The sequence below is a fragment of the Rhinopithecus bieti genome, unplaced genomic scaffold, assembly GCF_001698545.2.
Source record: "Rhinopithecus bieti isolate Rb0 unplaced genomic scaffold, ASM169854v2 scaffold_9997, whole genome shotgun sequence".
Taxonomy (NCBI): Eukaryota; Metazoa; Chordata; class Mammalia; order Primates; family Cercopithecidae; genus Rhinopithecus; species Rhinopithecus bieti.
Genome location: NW_016806398.1, coordinates 1,121,382 through 1,144,934, shown reverse-complemented (window position 1 = coordinate 1,144,934; position 23,553 = coordinate 1,121,382). Strand labels below are relative to the sequence as shown.

Sequence of the window (23,553 nt, the reverse complement as noted above, 5' to 3'; positions counted from 1 at the left end):
AGATTCTCTCCTTCCCTTCCTTTCCCTCATCTGACCAGAATGACACCCTCTGTGGTGTTCAGTTTAAGGTTTATTATAACCTTAAAATTAAGTTTGTTTTAAGGTTTATTATAACCATGAAAGTCAGTTGCCATTTTGCAGCCAAGTACATGGAGAATTAGATGCATATATATTTTTTTAAATCCCAAGAGACTTAATCTAGAAAGAAAAACAAAGGAACACATTAACAAAAGAATTGACAATTAGTGTGAAAATTCTTCAGTCTTCAATGCCAGTTTATTAAGTTACATCTATTAAATATATTAACACATACAACATTTCATTTACAGAGATTAGAATTCATACACACTAGTGCCCAAAGACATGGGATGCATACCAGTTAAGTATGTATCCAACAACATACAATATGCATTTTACCTTGGGGTTGATGTTTTAACATAAAACATAAAATCAATGAAAGCACATGGGGTTTGTCACTAAAACCACATAAACACCTACACTTGTTGAATCTTTACACCCCTGAAACAAAAAAAGGGGAACATTATGTGCTTTAATGACTTTAAGAATAAAATCATTTGATGAAGTTCAGCTACTTTATTTATTGACACTGTGTGTCTTGTTCCTCCTGAATGTATACACTGTGAGAGTAGGACTTGCCTGTCACGTTCCCTCTCAGCTCTCCAGTATTCGGGTAAGTGCTGCCATGTGACAGATCCTCAAAATAAAAATGATTTATGAATGAAGTTGAAAGACTGCTGGGCTTATTGTTAGGAGGTCTAAATTCTACTTTTAGCACTCCAACTAGCTACTGTCTGGCACTGGCCACCAACGGTGATAGGGCATGGAGGTGATGGCTCCCTCTGAGCCTGGGTTTCTTCATCCTTGAAATGATGTAACTTGGAATAAACTGCAGATACCGTCATCTCTAAAATTCCATGACATTTCTCTATTGGCCAAGATCTTAGGGGTATTTTGTGTTGGACACTCTCTGGACAAGTGGGAAATGATAGCAGATTACTGAACTCTTGAGAAGGCCTGCCAGGTTTGTAATGATCAACTAGAACACATGGAAGTCAATGAAAAAAAGGCCACATAATCATAGATTTGAAAAAGACCTCAGAGATCCTTTGGCTTAATCTCTCCCCTAAACTCTGTGAAGAATAGCTTCTACAAAAATCCTTGTGACAAGCCCTTTGTTTGAGTATCTCCAGTGACTGAGAAATAGCTTCCTAGAAAAATTCTATTTTGGAGCAGAAAGTTCCTTTGGGGATCAAGCCAGAGAGGGCAACCTTGTAACTGCAACTCTGTAGCCCCAGCTCTCCTCTCTGGGGAGATACAGAAGAAGTCTCCTCCCACTTCCATGTTGTCCTACAGGTATTTGTAAATACTTCTCCTGTCTTCCTTCCAATCATTAAAATGAACTCTATTTGCTAAGAGTAGAGAGGTTAGAAGAGTCCAGGATTATGGTTCAGGAAGACAGCATCCTAGTTCTAGATCAGCTCTTAATTCATCATGTGGTCCTGGGCAAGTAACTTCTTCCATCCAGCCTGGTATGGTATTTTCATCTTAAAATGGGGTGATGGAAGGGTGGAGGCAAGTGTGTTTCAGAGCTGGGGAAGTTGTAAATGTGGTTATTAGAGAGTGACAGGGCATGGATGTGGTGGCTCTGATCCACATTCTCTCACTACTGGTGCAAAAGGATTCAAGGGTTATTAGGTTAACAGTCTACTAAATTCTCTGTAGGTCCAGCTGCCAATATGATGCAAAAATGTTAATATGCAGGATAATGATGTACACTTGAAAATTCTGCTACAAATATTAAAACACTTCTAGGACTCTGGGCCATAGGAAAGCCAGAAATCTTGAGGCAAGAGACTTTTGCATGTGTTTTTAAGGTACAGAATATAAACAGTTCTGTCCTGCAGAATTAATCCCCAGTGTCACAATCATGGAAACAGAATTGGGTAAGGGCTGGGGAAAATACATTGCAAGAGAATGTTGGCAATGGCCATGCCTTGTGCACAGTGTTAGTTAAACTTTTATAATTCAGGGGGATTATTGACTAGCACAGAGGCAGAATTTCCTCTGGGGTGATGAGAACTGAATAGTTTAGATTGAAATGGAACCAAGAGTTCTGGTGTGCTCTGTTATCGATTCAACCTGACATATTTCAGGAAGCGAAAAGGTACACTTTTCCCTTTTCTTACTGTACCTTAGTAAAAATAAAATTAGAAATTTTAGTAGCATAAGCAATTCTGTTCTCCCAAATAGACTGAAACCATGCTAGCATCAAACTGTTAGTGGTTCTGTGCATTTTGATCATGGTCTCTGTATTTGTTGAGGAACACAGATTTTCAAAGCATTTCTGGGTCATCCATGAAGTTCCAATATTTTTAAGGTTGTTGATGATCAAACTTGAGTATAGCAAATAATAACCTCTCTCTACCTGTGACTTAAATAATGGATTCTACAATAAAAAAGGGTAATTTTGTTTTTTACCTTCTTGATTTATGGAAAACTATCCTTGAGTAGCTATTTTTTAAAAACCACTTAAACACAAATCATTTTGTTAGTCATCAGCCTTCATCAAATGGCATCCATTTTCATAATGAGAATAGATCCATGTGCCTAAAGTTAGCAAATTAATTAGCAGATACAACCAATATAAATTAAAGAATCTGTAGACAGTAGAGGTGCTGGGAAGTTAGAATGAGCGCGTCTGAGACTAAATAATTTATCTCTGTGTCCCCAGGGCCAGTAGGTACTCAGCAAATGTTTGTGGAATTGATTTGAATTCTGCCTTTTGAGCGACATTTAACCAGCAAAGCATTTTCTCCCTAAATTTACTATTTTCTAAAGCATGCTTCTTCCTCCCTCCCAAACCCGGAATACACCCCATTAACCCCTTTTTGGGGGAACATCACATGATCTTAAAAGCACTTTTCCACCTCACTTTGAAAACAGTGCACTAATTTTTGCTATGGAGGTAATGCCTTGGGAACAGAAGTTCTGACATGAGCCATATTAGGAACATCTGACTGTGCCTTTCTGTAAAAATATACTGTACTGTACAGAATTTAACAAAATCAGCAGTAAAAACTTGAGCTATGATACATTCTTTAAAAAACAAGCTTACGACAGGAGCCAAATAAATACACAGCAGAAAATTTCCCAAAGCCTCAATTGTCTTCGAATATTAGGAAATTCCTGTCTTGGGATAAATTTCCAGATCCACCAGATCACCTACAGAACAGTGGGCAGGTTTGAGCAGGCCACTCTTCTGTGCAAATCTCCTCCTGCATACCCAAGCTGCTTGGTGCTCTCATGCACCATGAAGACTGGTTCAGAAAGAACATTTTATGCTTTTAATGGGTGTTAGTTCTGATCATGGAGCTAGACTAGAGTTATTGAGGAAACATTCTTGATCTACCAATAAATATTGTCCTAGGAATTGGTTGAGGGAATATTCTCTCATCAAACAAGTTTTGGAGTTACTGAGAAATCTTTCTTTTCTGCTTTAAGTCAAGGGTAATTCCTCCATCTGAGATGCCCTTTCCCTGTGGTCATCTGGGCCCCCCCCAGTTTCTTCCAGGCTTCACTTCCTCTATGAAGACTCTGGTGAGCCAGGTGGAGGTGACCACACTCCTCTGTGCTCCCACTGAGTCTGTGCTGACTATTTTGAGAAACTGAAGGCAAGAAAAAGGCCTGGTTTAAGTTAGCCTAGCAGAGGTTAGAAAATATATTTAGAACCTTAACCTCCAAACTGAGAAATCAGAAATTAATTTTTATTTAATTATAACTCAAGAAATATTGATCAAGTACTCCTACTACACTGGACACTCTGCTCAGGAGCCTCTCAAATGCATCTCTGCCTCTACAGTCTACTGGAAACCAGCGTGAGAGTGATTTTGGTGCCAAATTTGCTTTCAGACTCATCTGTGAGGTCTCCCAGAATAGGAAGCATTTATAATAGGGTCATATCATGCCAAAATGCTCAGATGGCGCAGAATGCATGAAGTTAACATGTTTCATTCTCATGAGCTCATTTGCTCCTTGGAAACAAATGGGCAGATTCTTGCTTTACAGGCAAGTCAACAAAGGCTAAGAGAACAGAGTTGCCTCTCCTGCCCTTGACGTATTAGCATAGGAAACTCATACAGACTAGAACCCACTGAATGAACCCACTGAAACACAGAAGGGACCTCCTCAATGTCCAGCCTCTCCTCCAGGGAAGGTCTTGGCTAGGCTCATTGGCTAATCCCATATGTAAATCCCTTTGAATATTTTAAAGGAAAAATACCCACATAATACTCTGTATATAAAGTTGCAAATCAAACCTCAAAGATCTAGGTTAACGTCTTCAGATTTGGTGATTGACTTGTTTTTTCCTCTCCTCCAGGGAATAAGTCCATTGTCTCCCAGCATCCAATGAGTTGGCAGTATATAGTTGATCTAGTTAACTAGGTGTCTGCCTTCAGGTTTCTTCAGGGAACTAATCAGCTGGCTATCCACAGTCAGTTGGCTATCTTCCACAGTCAGGAGAGTGCCAGAAATCTGATGTAACTGTTTCAGATGATATTTTCTAAAGACTTGGAGTTATTATTTTATTTTTTATTTTTTAGAAAGAGTTTTGCTCTTGTTACCCAGGTTGGAGTGCAATGGTGTGATCTGGGCTCACCATAACCTCTGCCTCCCCAGTTCAAACAATTCTCCTGTCTCTGCCTCCTGAGTAGCTGGAATTACAGGCATGTGCTACCACGCCTGGCTAATTTTGTATTTTTAGTAGAGACAGGGTTTCTCCATGTTGGTCAGGCTGGTCTCAAACTCCCAGCCTTAGATAACCCACCCGCCTCGGCCTCCCAAAGTGTTAGGATTGCAGGCGTGAGCCACCATGCCTGGCCAAGACTTGGAGTTATTCTTTAGAGTATGCTGACTGATATTTGATCAGGAAGCATCTAGTGGTGTTCATGCAAGTTTTGAGTGAAGTCTGTCTTGTTTTTCATAGTGTCTTCTGGGTTAAGGTAGCACCCAGAACATAATAGGTGATCAAGAAAACTCTGCTGAATACAAGCAACTGCTGTATTTTTGATATACATGTAAAACTCATCCTTGCTTATTTTGATATCTGTGTATATAATCAAAAGAAAGGTAGCTTTTCTCATATGCTGTAGATGACATGAAAACCAACTCCTTCTGTGAGAACATTCATCAGACATACCAACTCTCTGTTAATTTTTTTAGGCAAGGCATGAAAGTATGCGGAAAAATTGATGAAGGATTTTGCCTCTGAAGGTTTATACTGTTTTCTAGAGCTTTCCTTGGACTTCCTTCAAAGCTCCTGAATTGAAGTAAATTTATGATCAAATTGAACAATAACTGGACCACTGGTGACCATTGTATAGCAGGAAGGTGCTGAAATATTTCTCTTTCAATCCTGACCTGAGTAGATCATCCATTCATTTAGTGATCAGTGTCTTAATATTTAGAAACTCACCAATCCTCCATCCCACCATAATAATATATTTGCTCTCTTCAGCCTTTTTCCAGTTAGTACTTTCATCAGTAAGGCACATGAAGTGTGAAATTTTGGGCCCCAAATTTCATAGCTAAACCATTGTCCCTGTGGAATGCCCCCTACTCCCGGCCCCAAGAAAACCCTGGTTGTAATTACATTTGAATGAAGAAAATTAGGAACTCGGTGGCAGAGGACTTTCACATAATGATATTCACTCTCCTCCTATAGTAAGAAGGCTCCAAAGAAGGTTTTATCTTCTTTTGTGTAATCCACCAAAGAGATGTCACTGACGTTCACCATGAGCTTGTCCCCTTCTTGCAAGGAGAACATGGCTCCGAGGTAGATGGGCTGGAACCAGTTGCTGCCTACTTCACACACAGACTTGGTCCCCATGAGGAGCTGGGTTGGCTCAGGGTAGCTGTCTGTTACCTTGGTGATGACCACAGTGATGGAGTCTGGCTTGTTCGGTCGGCCTGCTTGTCTGATTTCACTGCACTCAGAGGTCATCCCACGGAATGTGACCTGGGAGTAAACGAAGTAGTCTCCCGACTCTGGGATCAGCAGGAATTTGTTGGTATAGTTCATTCGGTTCTTGGTGAAGGCCAGGCCTAGTTCATGTTCCCAGTGCAGAGCTGGGAACTGATTTTTTAAGTGCTGTGTGGGAGTTTGTCTCACAACTGCAAAGACAAGAGAGAGGATTAATTTGCTCATTTGGAAACTGTAGACTTTGCTATAAAAGGGTCTCATATCATTTTCAAAAAAGACTAAAGTGATCGAATATACCTAACAGCTAAAAACTACTTTGGGGAGGAACGAATGAAGAATATGTGACTGGACATACACATTTGTTCAAAGAGAATAGTATCTTGGACTAGTGACCTGGGGCAAATTACTTTGCCTTTCTGAGACTGAGTGGTCTGACCTGAAAATTTTTAATTTTACCTGAGACCTATGATCCTGGAGAACAGTGAAGGTTAAGGAATCCCCCTATTCTTCTGTGTTTAGGAAAATGGCTTGCTGCAAGAATTATCCTTTCCCAAATGACTCCAATAAAACTAATGAATGCCTCTCTTGTTTACCTATGACAAGGCCGGGCACCAGACCTTTCAAATTCCCATTCTTTGCCCTGTGAGTAATTGACTGAACTGTTTTATCCCCATTCATCAGTTGGAACAAAACACTTGTCTTACAGGCATGAGGTAAGTGATAGAAACTTGGCATCTCCCTGGTCCTAATCCTCACTCAGAGCTCACCACAAATAATTTCCTCTTAGTCAAATGATAACACCAATGTCTTGGGCCACAAGGATATCCCCCTGCAGATTGCAAATTTTCGTATAGGTCAGGAGGGTATGCTTCCTTTTTAACCTTCTAGGTTTTCAATGGATTTTAACATATCCTTCTGTACTGTCTTGCTCTTTCCTCTGGAGTCTCAGAGGTATAGGAACTCTAGGTGTGAGGTGCATGAGATGTCTACACTAGACTTGGAAAGTTGGCCAACTGGTGATAGTATGGAATTTCTCTTGATTTCCATACACCGATGAAAATTCTTTGGAAACACCTCCCTGAAGGTAAATATTTAGTTACATCATCTTGAATAGGGCACAGATGAACTAGATAAATTGGCAACTCTGGGGACTTTTTGTCTGTGACCAGATCCAGAATTACTTGCAGCTCTGAGTTGGAGAGAAGCCATTTCTGAATGACTCAGTGTATGAATGAAAGAGAGAGACAGGAGAGAAAGAAAGAGGGCTGATAGAATCTGAAAGAAAATGTCCAAGAGACATGGGCCTTTGGACCCCCCGCCAGGGAAGAAGACATCCAAAAAACTCTCCACTGAGACACCTGCACTCACATGCTTATTGCAGCACTATTCACAATAGTAAAAATATGGAATCAACCTAAGTGTTCATCAACAGATAAGTGGATGAAGAAAACATGTGTGTGTGTGTGTACACACACACATATGTATACACACACACACACACACACACTGGAATATTGAGGGGAGGAGTCTCTTACCAAGGGATGTAGTTTTCAGTTTAAGCCACTAGAATGAATTTTGCTAAACTGCTGAAAGAAATCTCAGGATTCTGGCCCATGGTCTCCCATAAAACACAGCAGGGAGGCTTACCTGTCAGGTGTGCCCTTGGCTTATCTCCATCTGCTCTAAGAGGTGCATCTGTAACAAAAGGAGAAATGTGCTTCATATGAGACAACGAGTGACTGAAATGAAGATGGCCCTTTGTGAGTTGCATGGTGCCTATGATAGGAGAGAAACCTTGATCTCTTCCAGCTTGGTCCAGTGCCACTCCTTGCAGGATTTTGCATTGGAATGTGGCACTTGCAGCAAGCACCAACAAGAACACGAAGACTCAGAAGAAAGAGTCTTGAACACAAATGAATCTTGGCCCCATGGGTTTGGGCAAGTTTATCTAGCCTGCCTGAGATGCTATTTTCTCATCTCATCTAAGATGGGCACAGTATAGATGGAGGTGCTTAGCATGAACTTTGCACATGGCCAATGCTCAATAAAGCACAATGCACTGCTCCTTCCCTCAAACTTCCTTCATGGGAGTGAATTGGCTTTTTGCCTTCTTCCATGGTCCCTTTAACTATATTCACTGAATAGATGACCCAAAAGAAATGGGACGAGGAGTGGATGGGAACTATTCTTTAGCTATATGACCTTGCTGGATCCTTTTCCCTCTCTGGGCCTCTGTTTGCCTATTAGTTCTGGAGAAGACCTTAGAATTTCCCTTTGGTTCTCAGAAACTATTATGTTGGATTAGGCGTTGTCTAATTGCAGTTATAAATATGGTATTGCTGATGATGATAAAAAGCAAAAATCGATTGCATACTTTTGATGTGCTAGACATTGTTCTAACCCCTTTATAGGAATTATCTGATTTAATTCACATTAACCCTGTTGAGTAGGATCTAGTATCACCATTGTTACAGGTGAGTAAATGCAGGCAGAGACAGGTGAAATTATTTGCCCAAAGTCACACTGCTAGTAGATTCCAGAGTCGGGGTTTGAGTTCAGGCCATCAGCTCCACAGGCCACACACTTGGCCATGGTGCCATTTTGCCTTCTTCGTGCCTGCAGCGGAGAGCCTCACTTCTCCTCTGGATTTGCATCCCTCAGCTTAGCAACTTATACTTAAAGACTCATCTCTGAACTTCCTACATACAGAACCACTAGAAATGTTCTTGTTCCCCACAAGGAAAGGCATTGAAGATGAGCATACTTACAAACTTGCTGATGTGAAGGTGCAAGCTCCTGTCCTTTTAGAGCCTATTGGGAAAGAAAGCACAGTTTAGACCAACTGTGGTCCTTTTCATCCCAACACTCACGCAGCTGCCCATAGCACAGGTACGATTACAAAGCTTCTGCTGCCCAGCCTGGGTACTCCGTGATGAGGGAAATGAGAATGAAAATATTTTTGTTGATGGGAATCTTGCCTCTCTGCTGTCCCCTTTCCTCCCCTGACACTTCCAATGACCTTCTTTTCTTTTAGGCTTGTCTCTGAAGCTCAACTTTAAGGTTCTTTTTTTGAGAGCTTTTCCTGTTCTATTCTAGGGGAACTGAGCACCTTGTCTATGCTTCTGTTATTTTAACAAATAATGGCACTTGCTTTATTTTCTTTTCTCTACCATAATTTAAAATTGGGACTCTTCTTAAAATGATACAGAAAAGGAAATAATGACTATATTCTTTTCATCAGTCTCAACAATTCTTCCTTGTTTCTATGCAATACATAAAGACTTTTTAAATGACTGCTACCCTAGTTTGTGAGCTATTTCAGATACCACATGATGGTGGAAGAGTAATTGCCTTGGAGGCAGACATATCTGAATTTAAATCCTTGTTCTATCATTTATTAACAATATGACCTTGAGCAAGACTTTTCCTCTCTGAGCTTTGGTATCTTTATTTCTAAGGTGGGAATAATAACACACTTAGCCTTAAATTACTCACAGGATTGAGGTGAAGAGCAAATCAGAAAATCTATGAGTCGGTGCAAAGAATGCATGGATAATGAAGGAACCACCACTCACATACCTGAGCATAAAGCTTAATAGCAAAAGTATGCTCTTAGCTTAGAAATAATATCATGTATTGGACTATTATACATGGTTGATGGGAATATAAATTAGTACAGCCACTGTGGAAAATAGTATGGAATTTCTCAAAAAAAAACTAAAAATAGAACTACCATACAATCTAGCAATCTCACTACTGGGTATGTATTCAAAAGAAAAGGAATGAATATATCAAAGGGATACTTGCACTCACATGCTTATTGAAGGACTATTCACAATAGTAGAGATATGGAATCAATCTGATCCACATCTCTATCAAGATATAGATGGAAGGATAAAGAAAATGTGGTACATATAAACAATGGAATACCATTTGGCATAAAAAATGAAATCATCTTATTTGCAGCAACATGGATAGAACTGGAGGTCATTATGTTAAGTGAAATAAACCAGACATAGAAAGACACACTTTGCATGTTCTCATTGATATGTGGGAGCTAAAAGAGTTGGTCTCATGGGGGTAAAGAGTAGAATGACAGACACTAGGGTCTGGGAAGGGTGGGTGAGTGGGAGAAGACCGGGATGAAGTGAGGTTAGACAATGGGTACAAATGTTTAAGTTCTAATGTTTGATAGCAGAGTATGGTGACAATAGTTAGCAACTATATATTACACTGTACATTTCAAGGTAGCTACAAGAGAGAACTTGAAATGTTCCCAACACATAGAAATGATAAATACTCAAAGTGATGGATACCCCTCAATACCCTGACTTGATCATTACACATTTTATGTATGTAAAAAAAAATCACATGGACCCCACACATATATAAAATATTATGTATCAATAAAAATAAAAATAAAGCAAAATTTATGATATTAAAAAAAGCCTTCTCTAATATGATTTTGACTCAACCCAATCTTCTGATTTGGTTCTTGTTGCTAGACAATCTCCACTAATAGAATGATTCTGTTATTATACGGACACTTGATCTATTTTACATCTCAAAATGTGTGTATTGTGAGTGTATAGTCAGGTTCTATGATTTCCATATCTGCAGATTCAACCAACTGTGGATCAAAAATATTTGAAAAAAATTACAGCCATGAAAAATAATGCAAGTAACAAACAATATAGCATAGCAACCATTTATATAGCATTTACACTGTATTAGGTATCATAATTAGTCTACAGATGATTTAAAGTACATAGGAGAATGTGACTAGGTTATGTGCAAATACTATGCATTTTATATCAAGGACTTGAGCATCTGTAGATTTTGGTATCCATTGGGGTCTTGAAATCAATCCCCGTGGATACTGAGGGAGGATTGTCTCATGAATGAGGAATTGTGTGTCTGTGTGAGTGTGAGAGAATACAGCTCCATCAGTGGGGAGACTACATTGATGTGTTTTAGCATCTGTGTATGTGTCTGTGGCGTGGCATCATATGTTTGGATGTCTTGCCATCTGCCTGTGTAATCATGTGGATTTAATTGTGTCATTGCTGAACCTAGGTCTATGAGCAGGTCTGCGATATCAGTGATCTTGTTAGAGCCGGGACATGCAGCCTTTTTTCACTCCCAGGTCATGCTACCTAACCTCTACTAGAAGCCCCTTGAGGGCAGAAATCTTGTCTTTGAATGACTAACTGACTTTATAGTCTCTCCAGCCCCTTTCCATCCACTTCTCAATTCTGTTAAAGCCACCATTACTTCTTTCTCTCAATTACCAGACCTGAAATTTTCTTTTTATCTTCTTCCACAAAACTAAGGGCTGTCACTTCTATTTTGCAGTGTTTCTCATGGGGTTTCAATTCCAGGCCTTGGCATGCTGCTCTTCTGGATTCTTTCATCAGCCCCTGGCAGGGTCTTTGTACTTCTGTTTTCTCCTTTTCCTTGATCTATTTCCTGGCCGGCCTTCAGAGGGCTTTTTCTAAAGCATCACTTTGTCTAGATACTATGCTGCTCATAAACCTTCAATGACTCCTCATGGCCCTTCAGACCCAGTCTGATCTCATTTTGTCTTGGCATTCAAAGTCCTAACTTATCATCCCAGTATTGCTATCCATTATTTACTTCTCTCTAAGTCCCCTGTGTTCCAAGCCATGAGAGGCAACCAGTGTGAATTGATTCAAGGTATCTGAAGAAACAGAGTAAGTGTAGTTACTTTATTGAATGAGTATTCATTCAATAAAGACTCTGGGACACAGAGACCTGGCCCAGAAATGGGAGAATCAGAAGAAATTGCCCCTGAACAGAATCTTACAGGTCTTGCAAGTATTAGCCAGATGATAAAAGAGGTAATGACCATTCCAGACAAGGCCAACAGCTTGCACAATAGCAAATACCTCAATACCCTGCATCTGTGATGTGGTGTCATATGTATGGATACGACGTGTAAGGAGGCTCAACAGGACATGGGGGTAGTTGGAAAACATCAAGACTTTCTGCTGGGAAATGAACACATTATGTGCATTTAGCACAGGGTCATGAGTACAGCAGTCTTTGAAAACCTAAACCCAATTGCTGTGATCACTTATCCAGAATCAATAACTTGGATGGTCTTGAGGGAGTGGAGAAGCAGCCCAGAAATGAACTTATTCTGTAGCCTATTGTCTTCCTTGATATTGACAGAGCTGAAGGAATTGATCCTTTGACAAGGCAGAAAACTGAAGGTGGAGTTCTCAAAGAGAATCAGAGAGACCTTGATTGCATCCGCTGGTATAGGAAAGGTACCTGCCCTGGTTGGCCTTCTTTTGATTTATTTAATTCTCTGCTGAGAAATTTTGAACATCCTGCTTGTCTTTGGCTAAGATGACACTCAGCTAAGAGTTTACAACATTCCTTCTTGACTCAGAATCCCATTGTCATTAGCATGTATCTGAGCTGTGGACACATTTCCCTGTTTACTCTGCTAGACTTCTATAACTTGGGCACACATTTTATTTTCATATATGGATAGATAAGTATGGTCCAGTGTGTCACTAAACATCTGGAGGTGGTGACTGAGCCTGTTGGCAGATGTTGAAGACTACAACATTCCAAAAGTCCACAAGAAGGACGTCATTTGAAACTCTTTCTCCAAGAACAACATCTAAACCTTCCACTGCTGCTTCTCTTAGTAACAACTCTGTCTATCACAGGAGGAAAATTATTGTGAAATGAAGTAGTAATGAATGAGGAAGAAATTTGAGAGGATGGAATAATAGCTTATTTGGGAAAAGGTTTATGCACTACAGTTGTCCCAATGCCTGCTCTCAGGCTGGTTCCTGGGAACACCAGGCCAATGCAATGTCTTCTGTGTTCCAGCCCTGACTCATCTCCATCACTTCTCATTATTCTGGGGGCACCAAAGAGATGTTGGCTCCTGAGAGGTGCTGGTCATGGCAACATTAGCCTCCAATTGAATTGACATAGTGTCTGATACTGAGATTATTCCTCTATACATATATTCTCAAACCACTGGCTGAGATCCAGGATCCAATTTTATTATTTATTTGTGTGCTTATGACTTTTCTCACTTTGAAAATTCAATCTGCCTGCATGTGGGGACCTGTATTCCTAGTGCCTCAGACAGTGCCTGGCACTTTTGCCAGATTATCCAACTGGCAAAATGCACAGATTGTCAGGCATCAGGAAGACAGAGGGAGACAAAGAGAGTCAGAGAGGGAGTGAGGATGCAGTGACTTCAGCCAGAGTTTTACAATCCAAAAATCTAGGAAAGACAACTTTTTGTTCCTATTAAAAATGTTTGTCGTTTAGTACTAGGGCCTCTAAAGGTCTTCATCATGCTCTGTGTGGAGCATAGCTGTGGCTCTAGAAAGATTTGTTGTAAGTGGCAAGGCTTAGCCAGGAGCCAGAGTCAGAAAAAGCAAATGTGTATGCCCATGGGCATGCATCTCAGAGGGAGATGGGATGCTTGCTCCCACCAGCATATGTTAGGCCCAGCAAAAAACAGTTGGTACTTCCCTTCGTCTGCCCTCCTTAGTTCTTGTAGGTCAGGGAACTTTTCCTCTCATTTGCTTTTTTTTTTTTTTGTATGTTGACTGGTAATCCCTGACTCCAACTAACCATGGTCTGTTACTATAGGTATTTTTGGAATTACTTTAACTGTTTAAATTGAGTAGAAGAAAGCAGAAAGAGGAGATTGAAGTTTAGTTGAATGCTTCCCAGGTGCCAGGTCCTGTGTTGGGCGTTTATGTGTCTGCCTCATCTAATACTCCAGTTACTTTTAAAGGAGGGGTCAGCATCACCTTTTCGTGGCTTAGAATGGCATGAAAAGAGGTCAAGCAACTGTCCAAGGTCAAAGAGTGCATGGAGGGCTTGGGATCTGAACCTTTAGAACAAGTACAGACCCTGGCACATATTAGGAGCTTCATAAACATTAGCTGAATGTACAATAGATGAACAAGCCTGAAGCAAGATAGTCTTTGAGATTTCCTGGCATTTCCCCAGAAAAATCCCCTAAGTGTATTTTAACTAATGATCCACGTAGCCTTTCCTCTCAGGTACTATAGTCACTCTCTATCTCTATTCACAAACAGGGAGAGATATTCATCTCTTGCTGTTGTAAATGCTGTAATTGCAAAGGCATAAATGTTTTATGACCCAAAACATCCTCCCAGCACTTCCAGGAGAAATATGCAGACGTTTGCCTCTTTGTCTCTTCCTTTTGCTTCTCCCTGTTTATACTTGCACAAAGATAATGCCAACCCGGAAATGTTTTATTCTGAGGTCACTTCATTTCATCATCCTCCAAGGTGCCCTGGATAGGGCTTTATGTGCAACATTCAGCACAGTGCAAAGCAACGATGCTGGTATTTACAGCTGAGCAAATTTGGAAATCCCAGCTCCATTATTTCCTGGTGCTCTGATCTTGGCATGTCACTTGACCTCAGTGGAACTGTTTCCTCATCAATAAAAGCAGACAATAATTCTTTCCTCTCAGGTCTATTGTGATGGCTCAGAAAGGCCACATACATAAGGTTCATTTTCCTTCTTTCTTTGGGCTCAGCGTATGATTGTAGGCTGTATTGTTGGTTCTGCACATCCTCCTTTTGGTCTTACGACTTCAGTTGTACAAGAAGTCACCCTTGTATCGCTTTATCACAAGGAGTAGATTTGGATGCTTTAGGAGCTCTGGGAGGCATCTGCTTTTCACCAAGGACAGACATTCGATAGGCTTCCTCAGGCTTTTGAACTTCTGCCCTTTCAGAATGCAAATGGGTTGAGGGAACGGAATTTATGCCTTACCCACTTCACATCCCCCGCTTGTTGCTGCTGTCAGCTACAAGGACGGGTCAGGCTGGGAGATGACCTCTTGTAGCCAGTGTGTGGTCTGCAGTGTGTGCTCCATTGGGTGGGGATGCAGGAGCTCTCCAAGCCGCCCCGGCACTCAGCAATATGTTCACTTTAAATGGATTCTGCCATTAACAGCTGCAATATGTTCACATTCAATATTCAATATGTCTGCCATTACCACCTGCAATATGTTCACATTGAATGGATTCTGCCGTTACCAGCTGCAAGCTGCCCGGATGTCCGAGATTCACAGCCAGGCTTGCTCGCCCTTCCTGCCTCTGCGCTTCCTCAGTGCACCTTCACTGCCTCTGCTTTCCCTTCCTTTTGCCCACAACCTGATCTTTGGAGTGAATATCTTCCAGGTATGCTGATACTTCCTGAGGTTACAGCAGGGGAATCTTCATCGAGCGATAAGAGGTCTGCAATTTATAAAGTACTTTTATCTCAAATATCTGTTTGTTTTCTCTAGACAAGACTGAAAGAGATTATCACGATCCAACATCCTTCCGAAAGAGGAAACAACTTGAGTGAGATAAGAGGGCTCATCCCAGGTGGAGTGGGGATGGGGAGGTAATCACGTCTGCTGAGCATCTACTCTATCACAGCAGCTTTCTGGACATTTTGCAGAATTCTCACCCTAGTGCTATATAGAAAGTGTATTAATCTCCTCATTTTATAGACAGTGAGTCTGTGGCCCAGGGAGATCTAGTACCTTGCCTGCCCTTCCAACCCTCCCTCCATCCAGAAAACACTTAGTGCTTTCTATGTGCCAGGTACAGATAGGTGCCCCCAGGGGAGGAAGAGGACTGGCATTTATTGAGCACTTACTATGGGGTAGGCGCTTTTGATAGTTAAACCCTCCTGCCTATCCCAGGAGGTTAATATTTGGTTGGACTTATTCCCAGAGGCAGACAACATAGTGATTAGGATAAATATATAGAGTGGATTTAAATCTTAGTGTCACATTCTTTAACTGTGTCACTGGGCACATTATTTAGCCTTTCTAAACCTCAGCTTCATCATCTCTAAAATGTGGATAATAATAGTAGTTTCCTCATTGTGCGATTTCCATTGTTAACTGAGATGATGCATGTAGTATTGACAGCAAACAAGTATTGCACATGTTTACCTACCAGATACCATGCTAGATGCTTTATAGGTGTGATCTCATGTACTTGTCTCAAAACCTTTAATATGAAAAAATTTAGCGTGGTTTCTGCTATATAATAAGTTATTAAGAGGTTGCAGCTGTGATGTGGTGGAGCCATGGCTTTTCCTCAAGTCTGTGTGACTCTGAAGCCCAAGCCATCACTATAGGACCCTATTGGTCTGATTGGAGACCAGGAGGCCTCAAGGGGGAAGAATGGTTCAGGGAATAAAAGTCATGAGCATTGTAGAGATTTTCAGGAAGGTGTGGAAGTGAGGTTGGAGGAAACCAAGGAGAATGTGGGGAGAGTGTGCAGATGATGCTAGAAGTAGGACTGTAAAGGGAAGGACAGGTTGGGCAGTGGTTAAACGCTGGGCAGGAATGCCTTCTGTAGCATCCTTGAGGATTCATTGTGCGGTACTGAGTGCCACTGCTGGGCTTGGGCTGAATCACCTTGGTGCATTCTGCTTTGCCTGCACAGACTCCATGTGCCAGAACTGTGTCCAGAGAGGATGGAAGCCTGGTCTCAGGGGACCTGGGCCAGAGTAGGGCCTGTGGACCCAATCTGAGGGCAGTGGAAGATACTGTAGGGCCCAAAGAATACCCAGCCTACAGGGCTGTCAAGTGCAGCCAGGTAAAGAATGGATTGAGAAATTAGTGGGGGTTGGGAGGCAAGACCTGGGTGGGGAATGAAACACAGAGACAGCTCATAAACATGGACCAAGAATCCCTCTAGCATCAACACCTACTCTCTGGCCAGGCAATGGCAAATTCCAGGGCAGGTGAAGAAGTTGTCCTCTATGATGTAATTTCCCTGAGCAGGGAAATTCCCTGATCATAATAAAAATAACTGTTAACATTTACTAATCCCTCACTCCATGACAGACACTGCAAATACTTTATTTGTAATTATCCCCATTTCACACATAAAGAAGCCGAGGCCCCAAAGGGTTAAAAGTAACATGGTTAAGAAGTGTCTAGGCCAGAATTCAAACTGGGTTTTAACTTTCAACCCTCAACTCTTCCAAGATACATTTGCCTAATATTCTGCAGAAATCTAAAGGTCCTAACAGGTTTTATTATTTCTATACTTTTTTGTATAGGTAGCGTACACATTTTGTATGAAAGAGGCTAGGTTTATAAAAGACTCCCTCCTTCCCTTGTTGACAAGCCGCCCAGTTTTCTACCTGGATGCTGGCAGAATTACCAATTTCTTTTGTGCTCTTCCTGAGATATAATATGTATTTACAAACATGTTCATATCAGTAAATATTTTCATAAAATGAGTGTACCATATTATATACACTGTTATGCACTTTTTTTTTTTCTTTCAGTTAACTTGTGTGTAATGGGTTGTATTTGCTTGACTGCATAAGAGGGTAAGATATCTGTCTTTGCCATCTCTTGGTAGATTGCCTGTGATGTGCATCACATTCTGGTTTAATGCTTATTCAACAATAAAACTGTTTTCTTTCTCCACTATCTTTGTGGATAGGATTTCTAGGTTGGGAGAATACTTTGTTTTTGTTTTTGTTTTTGAGATGGAGTCTTGCTCTGTCACCCAGGCTGGAGTGCACTGGCACGCTCTCAGCTCACTGCAACCTCCACTTCCCGGGTTCAAGTGATTCTCCTGTCTCAGCCTCCCGAGTAGCTGGGACTACAGGCACCTGCCACCACGCCCGGCTAATTTTTGTATTTTTTAGTAGAGACAGGGTTTCATCATGTTAGCCAGGATGGTCTCGATCTCCTGACCTCGTGATCCACCTGCTTCGGCCTCCCAAAGTGCTGGGATTACAGGCGTGAGCCACTGTGCCCGGCCAGATTTTGTTTTTAATTGTATTTCTGTAACATATGCATGCTGTGCTAGCTCTCTGATTCTTAATTCTCTCTTTGGAAAAACACAGGTAGCCTTACTCTCTGCTGGGCCAGGAGTTCTAGATGGGTGACTCTATGGGTGACATAAGATTTGCCATGTGAAGTTCCTCACTGGGAGAGGGGTGAGGCTCAGTAACTGGTATAGTTGTAGTAATAGTTTTCTCCATGGTTTTAATGATCTCCTTCTTCCTTTGATCCATGGTGTGGCCACCTGGCACTTGGAACAGCACAAACATGACTGCCTGAATGCACAGGGAACGAGGTCGGATGGTCCAGTTTCAAATCATGGCTCTGTCACCGACTAGAGGTACGGACTTGGGCAAATCTCTTCAGTCTCCTGGGCCTCAGTGACCCTATCTGCAAAATTAGGCGCTTTAGGCTAGCTGACCTTCAAAGGCCTTGTTATCTCCAAAGACCTGCGATCATCTGACTGGTTTTTATCCACAATGGGGTCTGTGATCTGGACCTCAGCCACAGCATCTAGCCCAGGTGCCTTCCTTCCCTCCTCCAGAAAGCTTTTCCTGAACCACCCCTATCCCTGTGGCTGGGCCAGGAGAACATCTGGAATTCCATAGTGCCTCTCTGTTGAAATAGCCTACTTCCTGAGGCCAACATCAAATTTTCTCAGTAGTTGCCTGGTGCCTGGGGTAGAGTGATGATCATGTCACAGCTGCCATGTGCATGTAGCTCTCCCCACATTTCCAACATACACAATGCTCCTCCTGCACATGCCTTATTGGTGTTGTCAGAGTATTGATATTAATACCCCCTTTGGAGAAAAGGAAAAAGGCTCAAAGAAATGAAGCCACATGCCTATTTTCATAGCCGGAAGTGAGCCATATTTCACTGTATGTTTACCCAAGCTCTCCTTGGTGCCCTGGTTTTCCCTCCTTGAATCCAGTCTTTTCCCATCTCCTCTGAGCCATTTCTTCTCCATCAGTCCCTCCAGATCCCCTCTCGGCCCTTCCCAGGCCCTGCTCTGTCCTGTGAAGCTGACTCCTGGCTCAGCTGCCCCTGGACCTTTGAGCCCTGGCTTCCTGCTGAGCCTGGTCAATGGGATTGGATTGGAGGCAGGGTGGGGGATGGGGGAGTAGTCAGCATTCCCTCCTTCCTTCTGCACTCTCGCTGCTGTTTTGGCAGTGACTGCCTTTCTCTCCAGAGCCCTTAGGTCTTCCAGGCAGGCCTTCTGTTAGGCTTCAGTTCTCTCTGGGTTTCTCTAACACTTCTCCCTCCATGTGCCCTTCGCACCAAGGCATGGTCACTGGTTTCCCACTGTTGCTAGTCCTGGAGGCTCCAGCCCTTTCAGTTCCCTTCAATCTGTCTGCATCTCAGCAAAGAGGTCCTTCTTTAAACCCCTTCAAACTCTTTAAATATTCTTCTATAAACACACTTTCTTGAGTGAGCCAGCTGTTTCTTTTCAGGACCCTGATTGCTACATGAGCCCAGCCTCACCACCATTTCCCTCTCCTTTTCTTCTGACACACTAAGAAGTTACAGAGCCTGGGCAACCCAGAGCTGCAATCATCTCCACACATCTGCTCTCCAGGAAGATGAGTTTAATGATAATGGAATGGATGGTGTCAGCCTTATTCATTTCTTGAGCATCTGCAATTGGACAGGCACAGTGATAGATTTGGCAAGGTAGCAGTGAGTAAAAAAGACCCCATGCCTTTCTTCACTGAGCTTCCTGTCTCATAACAGCGCATGTCTTCATCTCACCTTCTGGCTGGGCAAGTTATGGATCCTCCTTGGACTGTGACGTTCTGCTTGCTGGTTTTCTAGATAGACAAAAGTATTCCTTGCCTTCTGCTGACCAAGGGCTCTCAGACATCATCTTGGTGGCGATGGGAACCTGTCATGCCTCTGGGCTTCCTTCAGACCCCAGTGCAGGTTTCTGGAGACCACTCAGTGTCTCATTCGAGGACAACTGTCTCCTCCTGGCTAAAGAGGGACAGAGTCCCAGAGCACCAACTGGGTGCTGCGGCTTGACTTCTAGCAGAAACTGGCCCCTTGGTGGTCAAGGGGTCAAAGTCTGACTTCCCATGACCTGCGGTTCTCCTTTATCATAAACAGCATTTCCGGGTTGTCTGCGTATTTCTACTTTTTACAAGCAATGGCATCTGGCTATGAACGCTGCTGCCTGAATCACAGTCTGTTTGTTGACCCTGATGGGGCAGCGAGAATTACAGATTTTCCATGGCTTACTCATGGTGTCTATGCTTTGGAGCTGGCCAGGATTGCTTAGAGACGAGGTTTCCAGTTACACCCATTGAAAACCCAATTTTTTTCCCTTTGCAATTTAATACTTTGAAGTGAAATGAAATCAGCCATCATAGATTATGAAGGGGCATTTTTAAAAAGGATATTAATGGAAAGACACATTCCTTAGGTTTTGAGGTACATCTTTGATGTTCCTAGCCAAGAATTATGCTTTCTTCTTGACACCTATCCCTGCCCCTACCATTGTTCTCCCTAGACCGTATATTCTTTTTCTGACTAGGCTTCTCCCAGGCCCCAGCAAGACCTTAGAGATAGATAATAAGGAAGGAGGTTCTTTCTTAAGCTCTAAAAGAGAAAAGTTCTAAACCCAAGAAAAAGAGTGGGTAAGAAATTATAGCATCCACATATAGGATTGTGTATCTATAGCATCATGCTGTTGTGAATTCATTAGCATATAAATAAAATCATAATATATTAGGAGACTCAGAATAATCTATCTCATTAAAAAAATTCCATTTTACATCTTACATAGAATTCTGTACAGAATTATATATCCCAAACTGTTAACAGTGGTCAGTTATAAGAATTACGGGTAATGATAACTTTCTTCCTCTCCTTATCTGTATTTTCTAACTTTTTTTCAATGACCATGTGTTAGTTATGTAATTTTAAAAGTTTTTTTCTTAAATAAAAAGAATGTTCCCAAATTGCCAGTATGCTATGATTATAATTATCTAAAAAATATGAGGCTTAAGGTTATTCCCGTATTAAAAGAAGGAACTATTCATTCCCTAGAAATACTGAGAACAAACACCAGATTGAACCTCTCCACCCCTCCCACTCTACATTTCCCCTGCATGTAGAAACAAGAAATGTGATACACCAAGAAACTCTGTCCTCTGTCCAGAGCTGAAATAGTGGCCGCTCCCTGCAGAGAGTCCACTGATCTCCCCCAAGGTCAGAGTGGCATGTGGCTTACCTGGAGCTGCACACAGGCCTCTCCTTGGGCCCGGAGCTGGCTGACAAGCAGGTAGGTGGTGAGTCCTGCAAGGAAGGGGAGCAACACCAGGCAGCAGGTGAGAGCCCAGCATGCGCTGCTGCTCCTGGCCTTGGGCCTGCAGCTGCCGTGCTCTGGCAGCATTTCCACACTGGCTGTCTCCCCAAAGCTCAGTCCCAGATCCTCGGCCATGCTCTTACTGCTCCTGGAGGCACCTCTGACTCCTGGGCAGAGAGAGCCCCCATTAAATAGAAGACCAGCTCTCACAGTGGATGACTTAATCACTCAGTCTCCTCCTTCCCTTTGCCTTTCCCCTCCCCTCTTCAAGAGCACACTGTGGCCCTACCCTGCTAGAGAATGTACCGCCTACAACAGAAACCAAGTTTGGTTTAAGGAAAAAAAAAAAAAAAAAAAAAAGAAGAAGGAGAAGAAGAAAGCTTTCCCAAGCATATTTATATACAGTGTGATCATGTGTTCCTTCCTTCGTTTACAGAAGGAAGTTAGGAAAGTCCCTGAAGGAGAAGAGAAAGAATTCATCAAGTCAGTGGGTGGGGCAAATTAAAATATACCTGTTCCCTGCACTGAAGGCTTACCAGCTGTGCCAGTCTGGGGAGTGTGCTTCTGGAAGTGAAAGTGAGGGATGGGAGGTGTGTGGTTTGCAGGTTGGGAAACGGAAATCACATTTGCATCAGCTCTTTGCAAAGTGCTGCCTAGCCCTCTGTCATTTTGAACCTCCTAGAAACTCATTCTCTCTGTACAGATGGGAATAGCAAAGTTCTAAAAGGTGAAGGCACTTGTCCTAGGTCATCCAAGGATGAAGACAGAGGAGCTAGGAAGATGACCTAGTTCCAAATCACGCCCTGGAGTTGTAACCTCTAGCACATGACTGCCTATGAAAGGAAAGTGTATTTCCAGCCTGCACTGACCATTGTTTAATCAGAGTACGAGGTCACAGATGGAGGTGACTGTCTGTGAGAGTAGAACATTAACCGCTACTCCCTGATTAGTCTAAAGTTAATTAATCATGTGATGTGCTTTGCCTGCAGTTGGGTGTGGGGGCCACAACATGTAATAAAAGGTTATATTTATTAAGTGCTTACTTTGTGCCAATCACTGCTCTAAGTTAAATATATCCATAAAATTATTCGATCCTGAGATAACTTTTGTGACAATAAAGCTATCATTCTCATTTTACACATAAGGAAATAAAGCATAGAGGGCAAGTGGTAGAGCCAGGATGGGGACTTAGGCAGGCTGGCTGCTAGCTTTTTCACCATCACACTTCACTGTAGGTGCTGCTGGATCATGTATGTTCATAAATACCTGCACCCTCTTAATCAGGAGGGAGTAATACCCTGCAGTGAGAGGGTTGAGGGGGCTTCCTGGAGAAAGAGGTGGTGTTGGAACTCGGCCTTAGAGCTCAGGGAGGGTTGATCTCAGAGGAGAGTAGAGGACCCTGGGAAAAGATAGGTTCTAGAAATAGGAAAGTTTAAGGAATGGCCTGTGATGTATGGTAGAAACCAGTTTGACTAGAGCCTCCATCCTGTTGCTACTTCTGGTTATATCACAGCCTGGACTCTTCAGGCTACTTGGAAAGGCCTTTCATGGCTTGGTCCCTGTTCACTGGCACCCCTCCCCAGTGTCCAGCCTCAACTTTTACTACTTTCCCAAGCTGCAGTTCCCTGGATACACTATTGACTAGCTGTACTGTTGCAAAATGGAAGTCCAGTCCTCTTCCTTCATATCACTATGCTCCTATGCTCATTCTAGCAAAGGATGATTTTCATGTCCCATGGCTACTCATTCTTGGTTTAACAAATCTATTAAAAAATGTCTTTGAGACTAACCTAAATCTCTGCTCTTGTAACTTAACCTTTCTTTTCTATGCTTCTGTTCCTTAATTGTGTGGAGAAACCATTCTTGTATCTGCCTGCCTCCAAGATTGGGTAAGATGCTCATATTCTATGTTCCTATTGCTTCCCTTTCTTCCCTATCATTGAATACGTCCTACTAGACCATGTTTGACCATTTCTTCTGTCTCCCCATCAGGTCTGGGAGAGCAGGTATTAAGTCATATCCCTTCCCCATGACTATTGCTCCTAATTGTTATGCAATAGACTCATTACCACCTACTAAAATAAGCATCTAATGTATTTTCAAAGAATTCTAGTGAAGGATGATTTTCATGTCCCATGGTTACTCATTCTGGGTTGAACAAATCTATTAAGAAATATCTTTGAGATTAACCTAAATCTTTGCTATTGTAACTTAACCTTTCTTTTGATGACTGAGTAGCGTTCTATGGTATGGATACACAGCAGTTTGTTTAACCATTCACCCACTGAAGGACATTTGGGTTATTTCCAGTTTTGAGTTATTATGAATAATGCTGTTGCAAATATTTGTGTACAGATTATTTTGTGTGAACATGTTTTCACTTTTTCTGGTATA

General features: G+C 42.1%; 1 protein-coding gene across 1 annotated transcript; it reads right to left on the bottom strand.

Annotated features, from left to right (window-relative positions):
* Positions 1–244: 244 nt before the first annotated feature.
* TNFSF15 (TNF superfamily member 15) lies at positions 245–21,410 on the bottom strand. The gene is made up of 4 exons (XM_017875915.1): positions 21,085–21,410; positions 8,770–8,812; positions 7,649–7,696; positions 245–6,192 (listed from the first exon to the last, which is right to left on the bottom strand). The coding sequence occupies exons 1-4, from the start codon at positions 21,292–21,294 to the stop codon at positions 5,738–5,740; spliced, it is 756 nt and encodes a 251-aa protein (XP_017731404.1). The 5' UTR covers positions 21,295–21,410; the 3' UTR covers positions 245–5,737.
* Between the last annotated feature and the right edge of the window lie 2,143 nt (positions 21,411–23,553).